Source organism: Balearica regulorum, chromosome 1 (assembly GCF_011004875.1).
Source record: "Balearica regulorum gibbericeps isolate bBalReg1 chromosome 1, bBalReg1.pri, whole genome shotgun sequence".
In the NCBI taxonomy this organism is placed as follows: Eukaryota; Metazoa; Chordata; class Aves; order Gruiformes; family Gruidae; genus Balearica; species Balearica regulorum.
In genome coordinates, this window is record NC_046184.1 from 52514454 (window position 1) to 52540104 (window position 25651).

At 39.5% G+C, this 25651-nt stretch overlaps 1 protein-coding gene across 1 annotated transcript in view; it reads right to left on the minus strand.

Moving 5' to 3' along the window:
• Positions 1-1196: 1196 nt before the first annotated feature.
• ANKS1B (ankyrin repeat and sterile alpha motif domain containing 1B) overlaps positions 1197-25651 on the minus strand; it is a 450874-nt gene continuing 426419 nt past the window's right edge. Inside the window, 4 exon segments of the mRNA XM_075749435.1 lie at positions 1197-3108; positions 4329-4496; positions 12085-12222; positions 16836-16922. Of these exon segments, the coding sequence (XP_075605550.1) occupies positions 2998-3108; positions 4329-4496; positions 12085-12222; positions 16836-16922 (504 nt within the window). The 3' untranslated portion in view covers positions 1197-2997.

Genomic DNA, 25651 nt, shown 5'->3' on the forward strand with positions numbered 1-25651 from the left:
CTGCTGTTAGGCAGTTCTTGCAATGAACTCCTGGTTTTGCAACATCCAAATGCTCCAGTTTCTTCACGTACTCTCCTTGACTGCGTGTGTTTCCCTCTTACCTTGAGTAGAGGTCAATAATAGCAATTTTCCTTACTTTCTGATCTTTTGGAGGTGTCTGGCTTTTCTCCTACTGACTGTTGTCCTTACTGCCTACACACTTCTAGCATACTAGGAACTTGAATGGAAGGTAACCTTGACCAAAAAGGACTAAAGATCAAGTGGTAACTGCTTTGGGTTAGTGCAGGTTTGTAGAAGTCTCTTTGGATCTGAAGAAAGGAATGCTGAAGCACTGTCCCATACCAGAGGGGACCCCATGGACTTCTCTCCAACTGGCTTACTCTAGTATCAGCTAGTGAGGAAAATGTTTCCCTCTAAAATCCTGGGTTTCGGCAAACACAGAAGTGCCTTATGCCTGTTAATTCTTCTCTCTCCTTCCAGTTTCAATTCATGTCTGCTGTGGGGGCTCCAACTGTTCACTTCATCACTGTGTCCCAAAACTTTTCTCTTCACACTCATTCCCTGCTCCACCAGCCTTTCATCTGTCTCATCTTTCATCAGTCTTGCTAGCCATCCTCAGTCTCTTTTGCTCCAATTATCTCTCCCAAGCAAGTTCAGCTGCTTACTGTGCCACTTTACCTGCTTGATGTCTTTTTGATGAACCTAGAACAAATTCTTCCTGCAAGTTGCCAGTTCTTCCTGTTGTTTCACTCCTTTCCCTTACGTCTGCTTAGAGTTGTGCTGCAGCTCCTGTCTCATCCTTTCATTTTAGGGGTCACTCAGCTACATAAGTGGTGCCCCAGTTTTATAGCCTAAAAATCTGGTCACTTTGTAGTTTTGGTGCCTGAATGTGTTTTCACATAACTCCCTGTGTGAGTCTTTACGGTGTGCGATTAAATATGGGAAGTCTGGAGTTCAGCAGTGCACTGAAGAACCAGTTAATTAAGGACTTTAAAGTATGAAGTATTTACCATCCGTAAACAAAATCTGTATTCTAAACCAAAACTGTCTCCGCAGTAATGCCTGGGTTTGCGCGGGACAAGATCCAAAGCCCAGTGAAATCGGGGAGAGGGGAGGACCTTTCACTGATTTCAGTATCCTTTGGATCAGGCCCCTTGTGTCCTTTCGCAATGATAAAATGATGCACAAAGCACTGGGACTGTACAACTTCATTTTATTTTGTGTGCTTTTATAGGATATAAATAAATGACAAAATTACAAAATTTATAACTGGAAGCCCAAGCATATTTACATAAGTATTTGTTGCAGTGAGGCTACTATTTACTGTTCTCCTATACAATTGTCCTTTTGGTACCATATTTTTAGTGTTATTTTTTTTTTACTGTCAGTTGACTACGTACATATCAACAGTGAATAGGCAAAATATGTACAAGGATCTATTTTGTTCAAGTAAATTGAATACTGTATTAAAAGTATGTCATCACTCAGCGCTATGATGAGGTTTAACTAAACCATATACAATTATCAGGTTTAAACCAAGTTCAATTATCCATTTTTTTTTGGAATTTACCAACTGATGATTCTAACTGAAAACCTCAGCTGGATATGAAATAATAATTAAAAAAACATTAAGACAACCACACAATTTCTCAATATCTCTATAATGAACTTCAAAATGATTCACAATTTGCCTGGATAGAACAATATACGTTAAAATGTCATTCGTCTCCTATAGTGATATTTGTACTGTTATAATTTCAGTTCTACATAAATATACATCATGGTATTATACAAATACTCCACAGACATTAAAAAAATTAAAACACTTCAAAGAAAATGTAAGTAAATATTATTTAATCAAATATTAAGCAAATGCTTAACTATTTTGTTCCATGAAAACTTTTTTTATTACTTTGGAATTTTTTTCTCACTATTTTTATTTAGAAAATGTTTTGCAGTAGAATTTTATCAATACTCTTCCAAACAAGCTTTCCGTGACAGAAATCTTGATAGCAAAATCCATGGTTTTGACTTTTTTTTAGAACCACTGAGATGATTATTTTTTAAAAATACTAGTAGAATTCATGGCTATAGCAATATCGAACTGCATAAAATATATGTAGAATGACCATTCCACTTTCATTCCAGACTGATCACACGGAACATCCAGTGCACTGATGCTACAAGTCTTATAATTTTCATAATGCTGCAATAGCAGTGGTTTACTTAACTTTAAAATAAACAATATTTGTCATAATTAATCTGGCTTCCTTCCATAAATATTCATATGTTTTCCTATAGTACTTCTCTTCCATAAAAATATCTAATAAATGTTTTCTGTGCATTATTAATACCTTTTTCCAACCATTCATAAAACTCTGATCCTTAGTTACAATGCAAGAGGTTCCTATTCTGTAGAGGATCAAAGGACACCAACGATTACATATAAAACCAGCCCACACAGAAATCAGGGTGCCTAACTTCTTGTCACTTTAATGAGTTCTTTATTCAACACAGTAATTATGAATTAATTCAGTGGTTTCACAAATACTCTATTTATTAATTCTGGTTCTGTTTCAATTAAAAACTGCCAAGATTTAAATAAAAAACCAATCAAATATTCTACTTATAGGCAGCATTAGTGTTAGTTTAGAGACCTTTTTGTTTTTGTTTTTTAAAAAGTAGAATTCTAAAATAAGAAATCAAAGAAAGCACTGTGGCAGAGTCACAAGGGAGAACTGCGTGAAAAATAAGGTTTCTCACTCCTCTTGTGGACTGTGATTTTTAAAAGTCTTCATATAGTGTCATTCTTCTGTCAGTGCTGGAGGAAGAAGAACATCACCAGAAATGACTGTCAGCCTTTTTTGTTAGTTACAAGGCCACTCACACGGTGCAGTCTTCCTCGCTGCTGGATTGAAATGTTGCCATAAAGGAAAGGCTGTGCTGTGACTGCTTGGCGTGCAAGGCACAACAGGGAACGGGGGGGACAGTTTCGTATCAGAAAATGGTAGTTTCATACTTGGTATTAATGCCTCTTTTGGCTTCTTGTCCAGGTTCAACAATCCATGGTAGATTTGCAAGAGTCTTTTGTTCAGATGGATCTATCTGCTTTAAGACAAAAGCAAACACGCAGACGGGTTACCATCTCTGCGCACAGCGCTTCCGGCGCAAGTTTTTTCTTTAAACGAACAGAACGCAGAACAAATCCTGTATCGACAAAGTCCTACAGCAGCGCGCGCGGTGTTCTACGCGCCCGTGTACCCACGGCTGCCCTCTTTTTCCTCTTTAGATCAGAGCTGTGCCTACCCCCGAGCCACAGGGCGTCAGGGTTTGCTACAGCTGCGCTGGATCCTGAGAAGTCCTTTTGCTACTGAGGCGAAAGATGGCGTCAGGAAAAGTTCTTTAAAATTTTATGGATGAAGATTCTGTGGCAATGGATGACAAAGCGTACAGTCATACTTTTTTTCCCCTTCCTCTCATCCAGTATTTCAATATCACAGAGTATGGTTTTCACTTTATAGCCAGTAAATACAGTGTGTGGTCATTTTTCCCCTTTTCCTCCCAAATCACCCTGTGCCTGTATTCTCACTTGATTTAAAAGAGTTTTTGTAATTTTTTTAAAAGCTCTATCATAAAATAGTATTTCTCTGTCACCTATGCGGTTCAGGAGGGCACTTTAAAGACAATCAATACATTGGCCCCAAAGAGCTTACATTCTCAGGAATTTGAGATTCCACAGAAAATACTGAAACAATACATTGAATTGTAGTTTTGGAACAGGAGGATTTGTCGAGGGTAAAAAAAAAAAAAAAACCCCAAACAAAAAGGGTAAGAAAAGAAGTTGCTTGGTGTGACAAGATCGTTGTAAATTGATTTGGATTTGTAATTTGATTCGGATACGTATGCAGTGATCGTGTACCAAACAAGTTTGGTGCACATTTTATTTCTCTCTACAAAATCAGTAAAGTCCGTGGGACCACACAGTTTTAGAGGTATACATTGGCTGTGATCCTCCGCACTTAAAAAAGCACGATACATTAGAATTAGACCGAATCAATTAAAGCTCTGCAATTACTATAGAAGACATATGGGCAACACTAGCCAAGCAACATCTCAAACTGGAGGAATCTGAAACGAGCAGTTGTCCCACACGGCTGCCCATGCTGCAGTGACACAACTACTGGCTGATGAGCAGAGGTGGCACGACTGACACACGGAGCATTTCTGACCCAACAGGTATATTTATTTACATAGCTTCTACATATATCAGCTCTTAACTGTATAGCTGAATTTTGGGGTTTTTTGCATGCACCCTAGTTTCTACTTACCACTGACTTCCGAATACTAACACGTGGTTTGGGAATAGGCTTGGAGGGTTTATTTTCAAAGCTTTCTGGGAGGGTTGAAGAATGGCCCCCTTTTCGTGCTTGTAGTGCAAGCTGATAGGCCACCTCAAACGCTTGTCCTAGTGTAAGAATGATTTCGTAAGCTAAATTCTGGAACAAAACAAAAACAGTTAAAATTGGAGTGAGGTTGAATTATTGTCAGATACATGAAGTGGGGTAGTACTGTCTACAGAAGTGACTTGTAATGTAAATAAGAATCACATCGGTAACAACTTCCTAACTCTCTGCAATATTTACACCTGTCATTTGATTTCTCATTGATGAAAAAGAATCTACACGCAAGTTATTGTAGCTGAAAATAATAACTCCTAAAAACCTTGAAAACATTGTCTCACTACACGTGAAAACGGGAGCAGGTGAGTGTGTGTCATCTCCGTTTAGAACAAGTACGTTAACCCCCCTCGCACACCTCCCCAGCTCAGGCCATATCCGCTGCTCTCCAGATCTGCCCCCATCTTGGGCTATTGCAGTATTTGATGTTCCACCGTCCTCTATTTCAGACCTCCTCAGCTGACCCATCCTCCTCCAGAGCCGGCAGCACCTTCCCCGGCCGTGCGCCTCGGGACGCTCCGTGCTGTGCCCGCACCAGGCGGCGCGGGAAGAGGACGCAGCGTCGGTGCGACGCTTCCAAAAGGACAAACAGCAAACATCGAAAGCGTGTGCTCTGCTTCACGGACGCAGCGCACCTACGCACGCGTCGAAGCCAGTGCTCCGCTTCGGATGTGTGTTTCAAGTGCTGGGGAAACCTTCTTGTGGTTTTATTTTCTAGAAGTAAAAATGTTTAAGCTTGACCTGACATGTCACAATACTCTTCTAAGTGTGGGGGGTTAGCGCGTGTGACAAAAGAAGTCAGGCTCTTAAGACTAAGACCAGTTTGGTGGTATAACTAGAATACTTTAAGTCCTTACTGCCTATGTGGAAGAAAACCTGTTGAAAGGGTTATAAAACATGAATGAGAAACTGGAGGATTGGTATAAATATTTTTTCAGTACAGTTTTATAACAACTAAAAAGCAGCTGTGAGTTTCAAATTTGACCTTGCAAGTGAATTTCTATGGTAATTTTTTTTTTCAGGTTTGTGGGTTTGTTTTGTAAGCTCCTACTAGAGCCTATTTCTAGGCTCCTAACTTTCCAATAATGTTTCAACTCCCTGCAGAGCAAATGCAAGCCTGCGGGCTTGCCTCCTCATGTCCTATGGTCTCCTAAGAATAATTCATAAATCTTTGATGTAATTCAGAAGTTACCCTCTCCTTCCTGAACCTCTGCAGCCCATAGTTGGAAGCACTCCTGCATTGCTTTGAAACTAGGTGATCCCTTAAAATTCCCACGCGTTTCTGATATAATTTTAAATGAGATATCTCTTTGGCTAGTCAAGTCGAACTGATGAGTTTGCAATAAGCCAGAAAGCAATGGAAGACACTTGGCGGTACGCTATCTGCTCTTCAATCGTTAAAACAGAGTTAAAAGGATAAGCATTTTATTTCACGCCATAGACTACAGTTTCACGGTAGTCATGAAGAAATTCCATCCCTTTGTTATCACGCATGTATACTGAGATCATATAGGCTAAATTCAGCATATTTGGCTCATTGTAAGAGCTTCTTACAAAGGTGCCAGCTCTGGTCCCTGTTAGGTCAGACAGAAAACAATTATACTCCTCCACTGGGATATGCTCTCAGCTGTTATCACTGCAGTCACAACAGCAAGCTAGCCAAAGTTTCATAGCTTCCCAAATAAAAATGTCTGCCTGATTTGATAGCAGTAGGCTCCAAATTGTCTCCCTTTTAGCTTAAGGAAACTGGCCAGGACGGAGAAACACTGAGTAATAAATGAATGACTAAAGAGACTATAATAAAGTGCCCTGCCTTTCAGCTATGGAATTAAGACCAACAGAGTATAATTGTTAAAAATGTACAGAATAATATTATTTGAAATGGAGCACGCCTATTAGCAGGACGAGAATATTATTCTAAAGACCTCTTCATAAACTGTAGTGACAGTAAGACAGCGTGCTAGATCATCACGGGGTTGTCTACAGTGGATATTATTATCGCTAAGGAATACATCAACAGGACAGGGTGTAGTAATGGCCTAGAGAAAAAGCAGAGTGTAGTACTAGCGAGACTGAGGAAAACGTGCCATCCAGTGTGGCATGCAAAAAGGTCACTGAGAGACAGGCCTGAAAAGCTCTGAGACAAGAGTGGCGACAGGCAGAGAGTTTGCCACGCAGAGATATAGATCTAGTCTGGGTCCTGCATCTCGTTAGAAGCCGCTATGATTTGTTTTCTTTTGTAGTTTGTAAAATGAAAAAAATAGGCCTGCCTGAAAGCCATTGGAAACGTGCAACTGTTTCTATGGCTAATAAATATTTGAAATATAGCAAATAGAACATTCTCTGTTCTGTTCAATAGTCGAGATGTAAACTGAACAGTAACTTGTACACACATTTCATACATTGTGTACTGCGATAGAGCCTTGACGAAGAGAAGTCTGCAAATGGAGGCAAGGAGGGCTTTAAATTGCACCTTGTAAAATTTAAAAAAGCTATCTGCAAAATTGTATTTGGAAAAAAAAACACCCCACCTTCAGAACTAAGTAAGTTTGGTTTGAGGAATTTCCTACCTGTAGTATTGGGAGAGGAAGATGAGGATTAGAGTTGGTACGGACTCTTGCAGAGGCTATACGGGAGAGGTAAGAGCAGGATTCCCTTGGGGATGGGGGTGGAAAACCAAACCATGAAATCCATCGTGGAAAATCTTCTGAGGGAGTGAGGAGACACTTCTTTGAATTTTTTTTTTAACATGTGGCGCAAAGGGAAGGAAGCAGGTCTGCATCCCTGAAAGATGCTTAACACAAAAGTTGCAGACCCCCTGGTCACCGTAGAAGACATCAACCCTTACAGCTTGCCACCAAGCTCCTGGGAAAGGAGGCAGAACTTTTAGGACCGTGGTGCTTCTGAGGCTGCTACAATCCCGTTCCTTGCTCGGCACAGCAGAGAAGGAGAGTGAGTAAGCTAACGCCTTTAAGCAACAATTTCTGGGAGATGAGAAATTGAGGTCAGTTGCCTTGTTTGCCACGTAAAGGTACAATTCAATGCCCCAGTGCAACTCTGAGTCAGAATTCTTCAGCCACTTTAATTCACCCAACCTATTACAATGGCTAATTGTTCTGTTATATGTTAACTGACTTTTTAACTGTGTAAGTTGCAGCAGATACTGCTTCTTCATTGTGTTTTCATGCTTCTATAAAGCCATGTTGAAGATTCAGTAATATTTTTAAGAGAAAGAGTAAGATTTCTGGTTTTTGAGCTATAAAAAGGTAAAACGTCACTTGCAAAGTAATTTTTGGAAAAACTAACATTTTGCCTTTTTGGGAAAACACTTATGATATAATGAGGATTTTACGGGGTTTTGCTTTTAGGTGATGATTTTTTTTTCTCCTCTTTAAGATCAATGTCAAATCTGGTCTTTTTTGAAGACTGAATTTACTGAAGAAGCTTCCTTTGGAGTCCCACATATGATGAGTGTGAGCTACCCATCATATTGGATGTGTAGGAATGGCAATTAGGACACCCTGTACTCAAGGTACCAAACTTAAAATCACAGTTGGCAAAATCAAACAGAACAGAGTATATTGAATCTTTACTTGAAAAATCTCAACCCAGTTCGAAATGTCCATCCCCTGGGATGAAATCAGTCATACTAGAGTCTTCAAGGCCAAATGTTGAAGATTTCTACTATAAAAACCGGACAAAAAGAGAAGGTTACTCACTAGTAATGGGAGTTTTCAGAGATGCAGAGCCGACAGACATGTACAATTACACTGTTAAGCGTACATACGCTTTACCCCTCCAGACCACAAAACTTTTACTTCTGGGGGGATCTGGAAAGGACATGCATTTGTGCTCTCCAATGTGCCAGCCTTTGTGCATTCAAAGGGAAGAAAGCTCGGCTCGCCAAGGATGGTATGATGGGACCGACATGGCTGCATTTGCTTGTAACAGCTGTGGACTCCTGGGCTGCATGAGGCTTTCGTGACTCCTGCAGCTTAAATTCTTGATCCTTTCTCATTTTGGATTTAAAGCAGTCGTGGATGGCAAACCCTTCTGAATACATCCCCCTCTTCCAGCGTGGCACAGAAAGATACCTTGTACACAATGGGAGGATAGAAACAAGCCTTCAAAGTGGGCCTTTCAGGCTGTTGCAAAAGCCATCGATGTAGATGAGAGAGGAGAGCTTCATCTGCTCATGAGCTGAAAGCTCCTTGTACCTAAGCATGTTCCATCTCAAGAAGTTTGCCAGGAGCAACTGAAACAGTTTTACACTTTCCCTCCTAATATGCCCCAGAGGGGACTGCCTGGGCATGCTGTCTCCAGGCACTGCAAAGGAAAGAAGTTTTCTGTTCTGGAGATACAGTGATGCCACACTGATTGTACCTAGATGATCACATGAACAGAGAAAAAAATTATAAAGTCCTCTAATCCCCTGGAAGAAGGTAATAAACAGAACTTGGAGATCTGAATGCATGCTTTTTCTTCTCTGCTAAGTATGCATACTAGCAGTTTCCAATTCTTATCCAGCTTAAGTCTGTGCAATGAAGGACAAAATAATACAGAAAAGAAGAAGAAAGTCTTTGTATTATGTAGAGCACCAGCCTAATCCTTGGCATGAGCAAGAGCAGAAATTGTTCCAATTTATGCCGGTTGTCTTCTACTCATAGGTGCATTGGGTAATGAAGGAATATCTGACGGAAATTACTTTAGATGCCTCTCATACAGGAACCAGAATTTGGTGTAGGAACTGTTATGATGGTTTGCTTCTCCAGAGTGAATCCTTCACTGGTAGTTTTAGGGCTGCTTTGTAAGTGAATGAGAGTGAAGTGGATTTCAAATATTTTGCAATAAATCCTTTTCTTCCCTCAAACCTTATCCCCTTCAATATTCTTCAATCAAGTCCGATGTTTTTCCAATTTTGATTATAGAATTTTAACTCTGAGTAGAGAAGTTACATGTACAGTCACTCCTAATAGTATCAGTAATGCTAGCAGACACGTCACTACACTCAAATGTTTTCCTGTCTGCAAAAAAATTGTACTTGCCTGCATTTCCCGAGGAACTGAAGGACCTAAGAGAGTGAAATTTTTTCATACCATTGCATATATTGTATTAGCATAATATATACGATTTAAGATGCATTTTTTTACACCTTCTTGTGGATATCAACCATTTTAAGCCTTATTTTTCTTAACATGATTGGACTTGTAGCTATTGACAAATGGGTAGGACTGTTTCTATTAGCAAACTGGAAGTGTTAGGCTTTAAATAGAAAGTTTTATTTACTGTGTGCTTGTGTTCTGAATATCTAGCTATTTTTTATGCAGCTTATAATTGCATCAGAAATGCTAGATCCTGAGAAATAAAACAATACAAAAAGAGAATATTTGAGTAGGTAACACCCCACTGAGGGTTATGTTGCACGAGAAAACTAAGTTAAAGTTTCTGTATTGCTTAAAATAGCCATTTAAAGTGCTTGGGGTATTAAATGCTCCTCCTAAGGTACGGGAAGTGAGCAAAATGTTGTAATTATTCCTGGATCACTATTCTTTCCTTGCCAAGCAAGGAAAAAATGAATTTCATTTGCTATACCTGGGTCTATATTTGTGCTTGATTATTAAACCTATAAATGAAACTGCAGTACTCTGAAACCATTAAGAAGTATTTAAATGGATCAGGAGAAATAATAACCTCCCTCAATCAGTCTAATTTCAGCTGATTCACTTATCATTAAAATCTAAATAATGTAACATCTTGTTGACCATGGTTTATCTATTTTTTAACACAATTTTGAAGTTTTTTTCTACTTCCTGTGGACACTAAAATGTCAGCAGAGAAGTTAAACAACAAAACCCCTGAACCAAAAAGCTAAAATTCCTTTTACCTCCTGTACATTTTGTTATTTAAACTCTCCTACATACTATCATTCTGCAATGTTGACTATTTCCCCAGTCACAAATAAAATGTCTCAGTTCAGACACCTCTAATTTTTTTTAACTTATTTATATTAATGTAAGCATGTTTCAAGAATTCATACACATTTTATACCATATTAAAATAGTTCTTCTTGAATGATTTTAAAGTTTTAATAGCACATGAAATTTCTCTTGTGCTTAACTCAAAGGGCGAGTACTCCTGAAAGTTTTGGAAAATAATCTCTTTTAGTCCTAAAAATTAGAGCCACTACTTATTTCACCAAATTTAGCTAAAACGGTATGACTGATTAATTGATATGTGTTCATGATTTCTTGAAACACTAGTAGTCTGTGCATCACCATCTGAGAAGCATAAATATAGGAAGAACTTCATAATTTTCCACCGAAATAGCGGGAGCTGTAAGGACTTTTGCTGAAATAACATTTTGGAGATTTTTAGGCAAGAAGATTGGAACAAGGAAGTAAGAATTAAAGCATTAATTTGCTATTTTCAAAATAAAGGCAATCTTTTTGAAAAGGTAAAGGTGCTGCTAAAATGAAACTTTCCCCAAATCCATATCTGCATTATTTAAGCTAAAACTCCCACTGACATGACAGAGAGAACAGAACAGAGGGGCCACCTAATAATAATACTAATCTGTTGACAGTTACAGGGGTAACCTCTCACACAGGAACCCAGAAAGGACAACGTTCTGCACAGATCTCTGATCACAGATGTTTCACATCTTTCGGATTCAGTGTGGTAGCCAAATATTCCTAGGACCTCTTGAGATGATAGGCAGTTAGCTACCTGTGTGGTCTCTTCTTTGTCAGATCTGTAAGTGTTTCAGTTCCCTGGCTAAAGTAAATACAAAACTTTTCATACGTTCTCTACACATTTGCAGAGGAAGCTTCTGTCTTCCAGTTTACTCGATATAATGTCAAAAAAGTCTAAACAATATTTAGAGAGATGTTTGAGTTATTGGGACTGATCCCGCTTAACACTGAAACACTAAAAGCCATGGAACAGCAGAGTAAGAAATCTGAAAAAAAAATCACTTACGCTGGTAACATCTGATCTCTGGTGCAAAAAGCAGCCTACAGCTGCTTCGTGGCGGTGGGACATGTCCAGGCTCAAAGACACAAGAAAGTGTCCAACCCTCTCACCCCTTGTTGGCTGGCACAGGACAGACCCATAAGGGTAAAAGCCAAAGGGCTGGACCACACGGGCAGCACAACATAGTCAAAAACGCAGGACGCGCTGCAAACTTAGTTTAAGCTAGTTCCTGAGGCTACCTCTTAGCAGGACTGAGCACTGTATATAACGCACATTGCTCCAGTTCCGATTTGGTTATTTGGTGTGCGCTGAGATTTCAGACTGGGTGGCTAAGCTTGCTTGTTACAAACGTCTTGGAAGGCTATAGCTTAGGTTAGAAGGATTACATGTTAAGAACTGTATGAAAAGCTACTCGCTACGTTTATGGTTTACAGCTGGGATTACAGAGGTGAGTTATTTCAGATGGGACATGAGATCGTATCAAAGAAAATCTTTGCTCTTCTCCAGAAATGTTTTTACTATCCCATAGATTAGTCTTTTCATGTGGTAAATGAATGCTACCTTCCCACCATATCTCCTGAAAATGTTATAATAGAATTAAGGAACTATTACTATTAGACAGAACTATTAAACGAAGCATCTTCTATAAACTGACCACATCAAATGCAGTGAATACATGGCAGTAGTGGTGATTAGTCTTCAAGTCTTTAGTGATGTACGCAAATGTAGAAAGGTCTTCAGGGTCTTGTGCAGCACAGGAAATGTTACGGATTTCATGTTCAGCGATAATATTCTGTTTAAAAGAAAATATTTTCAATCAGTTTAGGAATTAAAGGTAAAAGAGCCATAAAAGATGTGGTCTTAGATTTGCATTTATGTTCATCTGCTGTGCTGAAGTATTTCAGAAGTTTTGTAATAAGAAGAGATTTAATATACCCCACGTGTGATCTTACACAGGTCATTGGAATTTTGACCCTCTCCAATGAGATCTAAAATTGCCACTAATCTGGTAGGGAACAATTGCATTCTAGAGTCTTCCCTATGAGTCCGCTCGGGTTTTGTACAGTTTATTCAGTATCCTATGACAAAGACATCTTTCTGTGCATACAGCTGTAAACACAGTTTCAAAGCACTATACGAGCATTTCAGGACGCTGCTGGTTTCCCGTGTCATGATCACTATGTGGCACTGTTTCAGTCTACTGATAGACAGGATCTAATGAAACCCAACAGACTCAGTATCGTTTTTTTTTTTTTGCATGTGCTGTTTGACAAATTTCAGCTATACTTTTTCAGGAGAAAAAACCCCACCAAACATCACCTATAATTGAAACCCTGCACTCTTGAAAAGCTTCTGCTTAGTAAAAATATAACTACGGGAGGATCTGGCAACTTTTCTCCTCTTACTGACAACAGCATCCTGTAAGAGAGATGTAGAAGAATTAAACCATTCATGCACCGAGCAACACTACTTGCAACAGCCAATGTAAGCTATAGCATACTATTGAGATAGAGGTGGGGCATGTCTGTCCGATGAAATAAAAAAAAGCTGTCTTAAAGCTTTGGAGAAAATTATGAATATTCATTACATAAATTGCTGATATGTAATTATTGTGTTCAGGCCAAAGGAACCATGAAGCCAGAGAAGAAGATACTGCAGAGTGGCTTATGATTAGGCCTTGCTTCAGCAACACACGCATTTCAAATGATTTATTTAAACAGAAGAATGAGTCATTGAATATGAATTTACTTAGCGGTTAGTTTATACGCTGTTCTGAATGGTGGCCCTGCTGGCTGTAGCTCTGGCTTTTCCACAAAACCCCAAAGTGAACAAGCCTGCTGCAGCATGACATCGCTATTGCACCACAGAACACATGACATCTGTAGCGTCCCAGTCCCTCGCAGAGCCACCCTTTGCTGCTGCCTCAGTGGCATCTGTTCAAGTTAAAACAATCTCTGAGCATCTCTGGTTTTCCCTCACACTTGTCTTTTCCTTCCCACCTCCTCTCCTCCCCCTCTTTTTTTTTTTTTTTGAAGAAAAGGAAATATATGCAACTAAGTCACTTAAGATGCTTTGCCATATCTTCTTTCATTTGCTAAGTGGCAACTTTCCCCCTTGCATGTAGGTGTCAAGTTTTTGAAAAGGCATATTAATATATCTAATGGAAGAAATCATGGCTTAGGAAAAATCTTAATAAAAAGCATTCCAAATTTCAAATTATGGAAAAACCAAGATAAGGAAACTGTTACTGAAGAAATGAAATAATCCTCTTAATCTTAAATTGTTGCAACTTACTTGATTATTTCTGTTTAATGCATTATTCATAAAAATGACAAAACCAGTACTTATGTTTCACTATATGCCAATTTATAATGACACGTATAATCTCTGCTTAACAATCATTGGCTTTTTATGTTACTTTAAGCATTTAATTTTCTTTGTTCTCAAATTAATAACTTTTACCCTCAATAAAGATTTTGATGAGCATTACAATTATACCAAACCCAGGGATTTAGATAGCCACAGATAAAGCTGTAATATACGGTCATTGATGCTGTATTGGCAACACTGTCATTTAAAAAGCAGAAAGAATTAAAGCTTGGAAGGTCTTAAAATCATGTGAAATCTTTATGCCAAATCATGAGCCACAAAGTAATCACCTGAAGTTACGCAGTGTATGTGGAAAGAGCTCTGCTACGCTGAAACTGGTCCTAGGTGACCTGGGGCTGACCCAGGGCTTTGCACTTTAGGCAACACGCAGGGAGATTATTTTAATGTTTTAACTTTAAACCAAGTGAAGTTTGGAAACATATCCACATCAAGTTTGTTTTGAATAAAATGAGGTATACCTAAACTAAATCTTCTGGATGAAAATTAGTAGTGAAATTGAGCTTTTCCCTAGCTTCTAAAGGATATCCTCTGTGATCTCCTTTCAAAATTAAACATGTTTTCAGTACATGCATTTACTGTTTCCTAGAGTTGCTACTTCCAGCAGACCCATAGTCTTATCCTGTAGAAATTACAAGGCTATGAACCAGCTCGCCGTTCTGGGTACGCTCCTCAGGCATTGACGGACACTGTACGGTCGTCGTTCTAAAAATTGTCACTCCGTTTGGCAAGAGAAACCTCCAGCGCTTCTCAGAAAGCGGGGAAGCTGAAAATCGGTTCTGTTCTGCCAAGGAAATACCTTGGAGACATGAGGTTTTTTTGCTAAGCAGCCTTCCTTTTGCTCGCCTACTTTGTGTCAATCCCCCCTCCTGGCAGGAATCATCCAGAAGTTAGGGTTAGCTGTGACCCACGAGAAAATTCTGCGAGTCTGCTTTTTCCTAAGCAGCAATTTCTTTCTGGCCTCACTTGCAAAGAGATGGTGTCATGTCAAAGTGGTGTCATGCCAAGCTTCAAGGCGCCACTGAAATAGCTGTCGTGGAATGAGGTCAGGGCCCCTTTGTCACCTGAAGCTTTGCCTGCTACGACTCGGAATACAAATTCTTAGCTTGGTGGCATAAAGGAAAAGGATGAACAGTCATGAGAGCCGAGTTTTGAAGCACATAACTGCTAGCTATTTTTGTCATTAAAAAGTATGCGTTTATTGCTAAGTGGTGCCCAGCGTTGTCAACTAGAAGCTCATATGGAAGCGGTACAAGTCTGAATAGGATCTCACCTTAGTGCTAATCTGTTTTGGGTCTTGAAGGAATTGGGTACAGCACACTGTGGACAAGGATGATAACAACGCTCCTGGGAGAGTTGCAGGCTATTACCTGGTTTTTACAGAAGGGAAAGGCAGTGCAGATTTTGAACTGAAGAGAAAGCAATCTACCACTTCAGAAAAAACACAGGACTGTGGCATCATTTACCTCCATTAAATACATCTATTGCACTACTAGGCATAAGATTTCAATGGGACCGGTCTAGAGCCGATGCAATTTCCCAAACTCCTTTCAAGTTTCCTTCTTACATAAGATTATATGCACTGTGCAAAGAGATACTGGAAGCTCCTTTTGTTCTGATTTTTTTTTTTTTTTTTTTTTTGGTAAAGCTAAAGACATTGTAGTCACATCCTTTACAGTACAGAAGAGATTTAAGAGCCGAAACCAGCCTTATCCAAGTTGGAGTTAATAGCATTACAATGTTCTGATTTATGCCCTGCACATCAGAAAAGATAATGGAAATTAGGGTTGTAGAAGCTCAATTTTGAATCAATGGAAGAAAAAGGAGCTGACAGGAATCCCTGGCCTCTCTGCTCTGGCAAATATGCCAGGCTTGACATAACAGTAATTTCACCACTGTTTTTTCTTTCATGCCATTTCTAACCCTGGATACGGCTTCCAAACTCTAGCAGAAGTTTGCAAATCTGCTTTTGTTCCTTCACTTAAAACCCAGTTCCAGCTAAACACCTTTAAAAACTGACTGATTAGGCAAGTCTGACGGACACTGCGTTAGATGTATTGTGGGGTCTAAATGTTCAGCAACAGAAAGTAGTTGTATACATTATTAACCTGGTCAGGTAGCTGGGTTGTCAGATTTATTTTTTATGTTGCTTAGTGAGTTTTAGTCACATAACAGAAAAAATAATTCATTTTCTATTCATATGCAAGCATCAGTATGGACTGTGTTTTCTTGCCATTTTTGACATCCGAAGAAGAGAAATTCATGCATTGTTTTACTCCTGCTTACAGAGTTCGTACATTTTACTTTGGCTAAGCAATAACCCATTGCTCTATCCATCATTGAATTCTCTGATCTTTCAATTTCTGCTTTTTTTTTTTTTAAATGTTGAATGTATTTAAAATGTAAGAAACAAAGCACAGGGGCATTGCCACACAGGAAGATGAAAAAAATATGGAATAACAACTGTTAAGAAGCTGCTGCAGTTCAGAGAGTCAAATGGGTAGTACCAGGAAAACAGCTCTCAGAGAGGCTCTGACATTTGAAAAGGACATTCAAGGCTCATGTTTCTTAGTCTTACAATGGCTGGCCCTGCATAAAACCTTGCATCTTTATTGTTCATTGAGATAACTTTATATTTTTTTTGCCAAAATTATACTAATGAACAAATATATATATATATTCTGCATATTTAAAGAACTGTATAGGGAAGAATATGGTAAAGGATTCCACAGAAGCTCCCTGCCAAATGTCTTTCGTGATAAGCTTGCTTTTTAATGGTAGAAGGTTGGACACAATGTTCTCCAAAGGAGCCATTAAAGCTGCTTCACTTGTCCTCTAGATTGAGTTTCTGGAGAACAACAAAACGAGTACATCCATTTTTGAGAGAAGAGAGAAAAAGAGAGGAAATCACAAAGTGCAACTCTGTCCTCCTCTCTGGCCTGGTGCTCTTACAGAGTAAGCCTCATAGGTATCCCTATTTGTGAGAAATAAAAGCTAATATTGAACAATTGCACATACCTTATTTGTTGCATCAATAAATTTGACTCCCTTGTAAGAGACAGACAGGACAATGGTTGGTACTTTCTTCATTTGTTCTGTAGACTTCTGAAACCAAAATGAAGATGTTGTTAGTGTTGTGTTGCATTGCAAGAGCAGTGCTCTTTCTCTTCTTCTGACAAAATACGTAAGTTAAACAACAGGTACTTATCTAAATATTTTACTTTTTCTTGAGCTGACTATGCTCTGGGCTTTTGAAATAGCCGCCTTGTAGTTACAAAACTAAAAAGAGCTTTACAGGTGGCTGTGAGAACAGTAAAAATTCCCCTTTCTCCTAGCACAATGGAAAGAGAATGAAATAAATTTGTCAGGCTTAAAAAAGACCAGTCATGCGATCAAAGACTTCCCAAAACGTGCCCCATTCATTGCTGCCTCCCCTCCTCCTGCCCTTCCCAGCTGTAAAAGCCAACAGTAGTACTGTTTCTTTGCTGCAATTAGCTGTTATTTAGAAATACCTCACTCCCTTGCCTTGTTGCAGTTGTATTTGTGACAAGAGCTATCCCTGCAGCCCTCCAGGCCTGCCAGTCAATCTGTCAGTCCAACGTCGTATCTTGTCACGTCTGACCGTCTGCACTTCCTCGAGTGCAGCTGCTACTGGAAGCTGCTTTACACATGAATTAGCACGGAGGCTTATTCTGCATTCCCTCAGTGCCAGGTTCGCCTACCTGCAGTTCATGTCTTCTTATAAGGCTATTTTTTTCTTTTATGCTAGTCTACTTCCGTGTGCCTTCAACCTGAAGCACACGGCAATATTTCCTGCCAAACAGACTGGGCAAATATCTGCGATAGATTTAAGTTCTCTGCAGAAAACCTGTTGATTAGTTTACAGATTAAATTTACTAAAAAACCAAAAAACAAACAAACAAACAAAAAGGCGTAATAGTTTATAGCTGATTTGAATTCTTTTAGGGTGGAAGACAATGATGGACCAGACTATTCTGTACAAAACTACTGCAGATGAATAATGGAGATAAAGTTCAGAGAACACTCACTCATGGAGGTATCTGCAAACAATCATAGAGATCAAGCAAACATTTTCTTGAGAGGAAAAAGTTCAGCCTCAGTTAAGATGAAGAAATATCAGCAAATGGAATGAGAGTATAAACACATTGAAAGGTCTAGAATTGGCACCTAGAAAAATCATTAGAGCAGCTGAACAACAGTAGTAGTGGTGGTTCTGTATTCTTCAAGAACAATAAAATAGCACAGATACAAGCTTCAAAATACAGACTGCATTTGAAAAAAAAATCTGTCTGAAAAATAGGTGATGCTAACACTGGAGAGCAAAACAAACAAAAGCCGACAAGAAAAGAAAACATGTAATCAAGTCCCCTCATCAGATCTCCTTCCCTCCAGAATCAAATGAGACTCCATTTTTGCCAGCATAAAATTCAAGGCTACAGACCCAGCTATGTTCTACAATTAATGTCCCGCGCCGTGAGGGCTAAGACCTCTAATTAAAGTCTCAAGGAGAGCGCCACCCATCTGAGTAATGGTGAGGACTGTTGCTTCTCTCAGTACCAAATCACAAGAGACTGAAGATGACAATCAAGCGTCAATTTATCCTGGAGAAAGCTTCTTTCACCCAGAAGGTTAGGCACTTTTAAAAAAGGAAAGCTTAAATGGCAAAACATCCTGAAGGATCTAACAAAATCTGAAGGAAGATACTACTCTGATTTTCATGTCTCTGAACTGAGTGAGAACCAGTACTCCTGCCAAAAGCAGAGCAAGTACATACCTGTGCGTGCGTGCGTGCGTGTGTGTCTATAACAGATTTCAAACGGGTCTTTTCATAAAATTCCATTTCAATGCACAGAAAGCATGACAGCAACTGTACGGAAGCAGCAGTACATACATCTATCAGAAGAACAAGCAATATACCCCGCATACGCTCATATCTAGACAAAATATTCGCAAATATGACAACACCACTTTAATCATCTGGCAACCCAGCAATCATCCAACTTTTGTCCTTTCTTTCTATCCCGACAGCTACACGCAGGAGCTCTTTGTCTCCCATTTTGATTATTGTAATTATCTCCTTTCTCGCCTCCTTAGCAGCAAAATTCCTCTTCTCCTCCAACACGCTATACAAACACGGCTACTAAGTTAATTTATTTTAGCTTTTTGGTCTAATTTGCACTATCTTCCATTTGCCATAAAGGCAAAGCTTCCTGTTGGCAAGGCCACGTTGTACTAACCACCGGAGAGTCCTCTTTCATCTAGCCCAGTGGCTTGTAATATAATCATCTTCCTTATCTGCTCCACATTCACCTGGGTTTGACTAGAGCAGACCTGATCTTTAGTATTTAATCAAGGTCATGAACTGCCAGAAGACTGTATCTGAGTGAAATAGCTCATCAAAATACTATTAAATTATATCTGGCAAATTAGGAAATGAATCAGAGACTGATGGACATTTGTAATTTATAAAGCCAAACTGTCTCAGCTGGTAAGGAGCAGTGGATGCCCCTTATCGGCTTGCAAACCATACAAACCTCGGGATTTGTGCAAAGGTGTTCTGGAAGACTTAGTCCAGTGTAGAAACATAATTTTGGGAAACAATTCTGCACCCGTATCCCCATTGCAACAAACAGTTGGGCAGTGGAGTAACGTCCTTGGTTATTATGACAGTGCTATAATGAAAAACACACAGCTCTATTCCTCCCGCTCGATGCCCAGTGACAGAGAAACTGAAGTCCACCATATAATTACTATTTCCAGGCAGTTTCCAGACTTCCATAGCTCTGAGTTGTCATGGTGAGCTCATACTATTTGCTTGTTGTTCCTTTCCTTTTAACAGAGGAGGTGGCTGCCAGGATGTGTAACGCGAGTTTTCAGAGATACAGTATGAATAACATTCGCTCGGGCACTGTAACTGCTTTGGCTCTAAATTCTAGGATGTTGAGAAGAAGTCCCACAGCTTTCGTGGTCAGACATTTCACACCTCTGTGCAGGCCAAGTGGGCATCTCTGCCTGTGCCTGTGACCAGAATCCAAGAAGAAGGTGAGACTTAGGAGTCAGAATTCCCTTTCCTTGGTCTTTTCAGGTTCTAGCCACCGTATCAACCCTGTGAGGATACGATGCGAGGACAAAATATTCTTGTCCATCTGGTGCCTCTATGGGAAGCATATGGACCTGAGCCAAAGTTATAGGAGCCACAGCTGAAGGCTGGCATTGGATGTCATGTGCATGCTGACATATGGTCTGATGCTCCAAGGCACGTTCATACCATGGTAGCAGGATTAGATTTTATCTCATGTAGAAGCAATCATAGTGACAGGACCCTGTCTTTGGGCAAGTGCTCACTAGCCTGGAACTGGTCATAGTTCCTATGAACTCCATCATTTGTGACTGTAACTCTGGCTCCTGTTTTAATACACTTCTTTAGGAGAATCATCTGGATGAACAGCAAGCATATTCTAGGCTCGTTGCCACTGCCTGTTTCTGATCAGCTGGTCATTCGGATAAGGACAGATGTGCTAGCCCGGTCTCCTCAGGTGCACTGCTCCTGCAGTGAGGAGTCTCAATGCTGCAGAGTCTGCATGACGGAGAGACTGAGCTTTGCTCCCACTTCTGAAGTACCTCCTACGGCACAGGTCGATGCCTATGTAGAAGCAGGCTGTGTGTAACTCAAGAACCATAAAGCAGGCTTGACTGCAGACACAGGAAGATGTAAGAAAGCATCGCCGTCCTAAATCTAATGTGACATTTCTTCAGCTTCCCCAGACCCCCCAAAAGACATAGAGCCTCTTTTTCTTCAGAATGAAGACTACCAGGAAGAGCCTCTCCTGTATTTTGATGCAGCTGCTGCAACGAAGCTGCTTTATCCTTTCAGCACTCAGAATGGAGATCCGTCCAGTGGAAAGAGGTGGAAGGCATCTCTTACAAAACTGCCTAGTTATTACAGTGCTTGCTTTTACAATAAACGTCTGAATTTAAGACCTTTCTGAATTAGCATCTGAACTCACCGCTGCCATTATGCAGGACAGTGCCAGAACCCTGTATAGCCCTGGACAGGGCTGCTCCCAATTCCTCCTTTGGAAACTGGTCATAAAGGGGTGCAAGAGCAATGGTGCCAGAGAGTGAGAGAGTGAGAGCACAAGCTGCTTCTGATCTCGTTTGAGATCTCGTTTTCTTTAGTTTCACTGAAAAAAACACCATACAAGCAGACTCTAAACTGATTTCCATAATATAGGACTACATATTATCTTAAGTGAATAAAGCATTTCCACCTGTATTTTGATTTTAAGGCTGTGCAGAACTGCTAGACATTAATTTAGACTATAAACTAAACTCCAATTAATTTGAGACCCACCCAGCCAGTGTACCTAACAAATCAAGATAATAAATGACAGCGTAAGAGCCATAGGACTCTAGGAATAAAGCAAAATAAACTGGTGGTTTACTTTGAAAAAGCCAATACATGCAAATACAAAACATATACTCTGAAGTACAAAACATATAACCTAAAGGGTCTTTAATCCTTTCTAGACAGGGTCATACTGCAATACCTTGTTCTGTGCTGAACTGAGAGCACTAAGCTAACACTTTTGAATACTCCTGCAGTGTACAAAACATGGTATCTCTGTGCACACACACACACACACACACACAACCGAGTAAGAAATTCAGGAGCACACGTAGAATAGTGTGTAAGATGCTCACACATTAACGTGACATACTGAAGCACATGGTGTAATGCAGCCCACTGTCATAATGCTTTCATCTCCTCTACTTATTTCCTGTCAAGAGGAAACGGGATACACTGGTACTTCTACTTTGCCATGCTGACCACTTTCATGTACTTCTCTATACATTTATAACTGGATTACTCAGCTTTCATACAGTGGCCAATATGAAACCACGTTCATTTTTTGGTTTACTGCATATGTAATTATACTCGATCTTGCAAATACACAGTAAAATTACATTATTCAGCTATGCCAAGCCACTAACAATTCCATACATAAATTCTGAGTACAAGTTTACGAGCCTGTAAAATCTTAAGATTCCATCTTGGCTTTTTACTTTTGCAAATTAATCTGCTAATTCTGTCTTATACTGTGTTTTAATAGCTACCTGAAGACTGTAGCTGGCGATTTTGCTATTCAGTTACATACTGGAATCCACTTCACTAAAAGAATCTGAACATTTTCCCATACTGGTAGCAACTATTAATTTCAAATGGCATCCAAGTGCACTTTCCAAAATATGTATTGGTACCACCTACTATCATACCCTTAAGCCTGTTACTTACTTAAGGCTCATGAATCCTCATTAAACAGTTCCTTTTGAGTGAATCCCTTTGACAATTATCACGCATGAGATGAAATTGAAATAAAAAGTCAAAATTCACATTTGACCAGTTAGTTTTGAAGCCAATTTTGAAACTAGACTCTGCCTTGTAACAAATATTTACTAACTTCTCCCAGTCCAAAAGGCTAAAAAATGCATCACTGACATAATTTAATACCCCTTGGAATAAGATAGCATCTGTAATCCCTGTGGTACAGGACTGTTTACTTCTCTACAATTAGTGGATGCCTCCAAGCTACATCATTAATACGAACATTGCACTGGGGATGCACCTGCAACTCATCTACTTGAGAATGAGAGGTTTTTTGCTTTTGCGGTATCTGTACACACTCATCTGCTGCTGAAAGGGCAGTACATCCCTCCTGCACCTTGGATTCCTTTCAGCCACAGAGTTCAAGGACATACAATCCTCTGAAGAACGTGAGACGGCATGATGTGGATGTGCATAACGTCTGGACATATTTAAGACCTCCCACCACTTGTTTTTTGCCTTTTGAGTAATATCCATGTGCTTGTTCCACTGCAGGCCCTCCCAAAGCAGTGGACACGTGACAGAGACAGAGCTACAAGTCCAATGAGAAAAGAGACTGAAGAATCTAAATTCTCAAGTATGGTATTTGATCCTGACATGGCATTTGCCTGGCTAGTTTCACGAGGAGGCCTATGGAGGACACGTCTGTTTTTGGGGAAGAAATGAAATGGAGATTGAAAAGTAGAAAGGGATTAGCAGAAGCAAGGAGACTGCCATCTATATCCAGGTCCTCCTTCTTTATGTAAGAAGAAATCAGGAAGGAATGTGCCCAACCCTGCCTATTTTCAGTGAAAGAGTCAACTCTGTTTCATCTTCATCTACCTCTCCAGAGAGAAGAGAAGCAGATTTTTTAACAACTCCAAGTTTGCCATTTTGGTCTTAAATCAGCAAGATATTTAAACACCTGCATTGTGAATAGAATTATGTTGCTGGTTCCCCAGAAATTTGACTTGAAACGTAAGAACCTCTTTTCTAACAAGAAAACCTTTAAGAAAGATACATAATATTCAGGAAGGCGGCAGGATCAAAAAACAAAATCTAAGTTCCCTACTGCTGCAGAAAATATCTGATTGGTTCGGACTGTGTAATCGGTGTATGCAACATTAGTGATTTTACATTACAGCAAGGAAAGAGTCTACCTTGCTGCTGTGATCATGCCAGTAAGTATAAAACTGTCCCCTTCCTACCTGGTCAAGGAATTCAGGTGCGTAAAAGCCAGATGGAGTCTACTGTAGAGAACAAGTCTCTTCTTAGCTCCAATTAAACTTTATTCCTTTTCTTTATTTTGATGTAAACACATTCTATTCTTGCTTCGTGTTCCTATGGTGATTTGAAGTGAAGGCAGTAATCTGATTGAAAACACAACTTGCAATATTTCCTATTCCACACTGAGAAAGATGAAAGCTCTTAAGTTCTTGAAGGCATCTCTCAAATATAATTAATAAATCTATTCTGGCCAGGACAGCAAGATTTAATCTCCAAGTAGCAAAGGTCAGTTTACAGCAGGTGGGGAATGGAGATAAAGAGAGAGACAGTGCTGTTGACTGCAGAGGGAGTCTGCAAGAGAAAATAGCTGGAAACAAATAGAAAACCATAAAATATAAATCCATCCTTGGAACGCAAATATGTGAATGGAAAACTAAAGTATAATCCCTCTAATAGGCACCCTTCTTGCCAAATATCCAAAGTTTTGGATGGCTGCAAGAGTCTGCGATTTGGGTGGGAACAAAAAGCATGTATAACCTTGACCCCCGTGCTGAGCTCATTTATTGCATCTGCGTGATTTTCCCCAAATCCATCACCTGCCCTGCTGGAGCACACTGCTGCACAATGCTGAGAAGCACAGTGGATAGCCAAGAAGAGTTATTAAGACAGAGGTTCCCAGGTTTTTTCTTTGTTTGTTTGTTTTTACGTTATAGAAGAGTTAGGATCACCCTTCACTCTTAAGCTATAAGAGGAGGAGGCTGCTGTAAGCCTCTCTGCGGAGAGAGGCGAGGGATATCTGCATGACACTTCCCTCGACAACCAAAACCATCAATTGCAATAACTGAAAGCACAGGAAGCATCTACAACTAACAGGGAGGGATCTGCAGTCAGCAGACATGTCATTTTTGTTGTTTCTCTGTATCTATGAATGATTAAGGAAGATCAAGATACTTCTTTTTCACTGACAGGCTTCTTTCGTCCTTGTGCATCTGCTGACTGGAAGACATCCAGTGAATATCAACACTTTTCTGAGCAGTATTAGGTGAAAGACAGAGAAGCTAAAGCCACATATTGGTAGAAAATTTAGGCACCTAATTTTCATACATTCTCCTTAAAAGCCATTATGTGGCTGACTCAAGAACGATTAAAAAATTGCAGGGAAGGACCTCAACAAGATTATATGTGACACACTCCCCCCCAACATGTTTCAGATTGCAGCATGCTATGGATTTGAAATACATAAATGGAAAAAAACCCCAACATTTTGCTCTATCATGTTAGTACAACCCTATGTAAAAATCTCACTGACTCCAAAGACAGTGGACAAGTGGACAGAATTCAGTACCTGAGAAGCAGTCAAATAATATATCTAGCTTTTCACTTCTTTTTTTGTAAGTGAAATGTCCCTTTCAGTACATTTAAAGTAAAATGTAACTATAAAAGAAGCCACATTTTGAACGACTACCCAGTAGTACTTAAATACAATAATGAACATCACAGCAAAACTTCGGGATGACTTAGGACAACTTGGACTCCCAATTCATAGCCATCAGCTTTCAGAACACAACCAGAAGGAGAAAGTTTTGGAAAAAGACACATTTTTCTCACTGGGAAGCTTATGCTAAAATAATAATCTGCTCCCATTAAGTCAATGTTTTTTGCTTCTGACTTGAACAGGCATATGATTAAAAGGACTACATAGAAAGAATAGAGGAAATCCTGATTAAAAACTGTTTTATTCAAACCTCTTTGCAATAAAACCCCCTCAAAACAGAAAATAAATATTCTCACAGCACAATGGTTTCAAAAGAGAATGTAAAAAATAAATATATAGAAACCCAATCACTGTATTATACAAGTGCCCTGTATGGCATTATAGGCTACAAGTGCAACTCCATTATTTTTATAGAAAAATTGTATCTTAAATTAAACTTGTTTTCAAACACTTATTTTTTCCAGGTATATAGTTTAAATTTGCTAAATTTATTACTTAAATAAAAATCTTAAAATGGCTATAAATTATTTAGAGTGACTTTTTGATGTTAAGCTTCCTAGTTCAGTCAAATAACTTACTGAAGTTGTCATGTGCTACTATGGTGTCAAATTCTGCCCTAAGATCTGTGCAGGCATATGCCTAAAAAATCAAACTCCTAAGTCTGACAGTTTGAAAGCTGGATTGGAAGACGGTATGCTTGCAGCCTCAATTAATTCCCCAGAACAC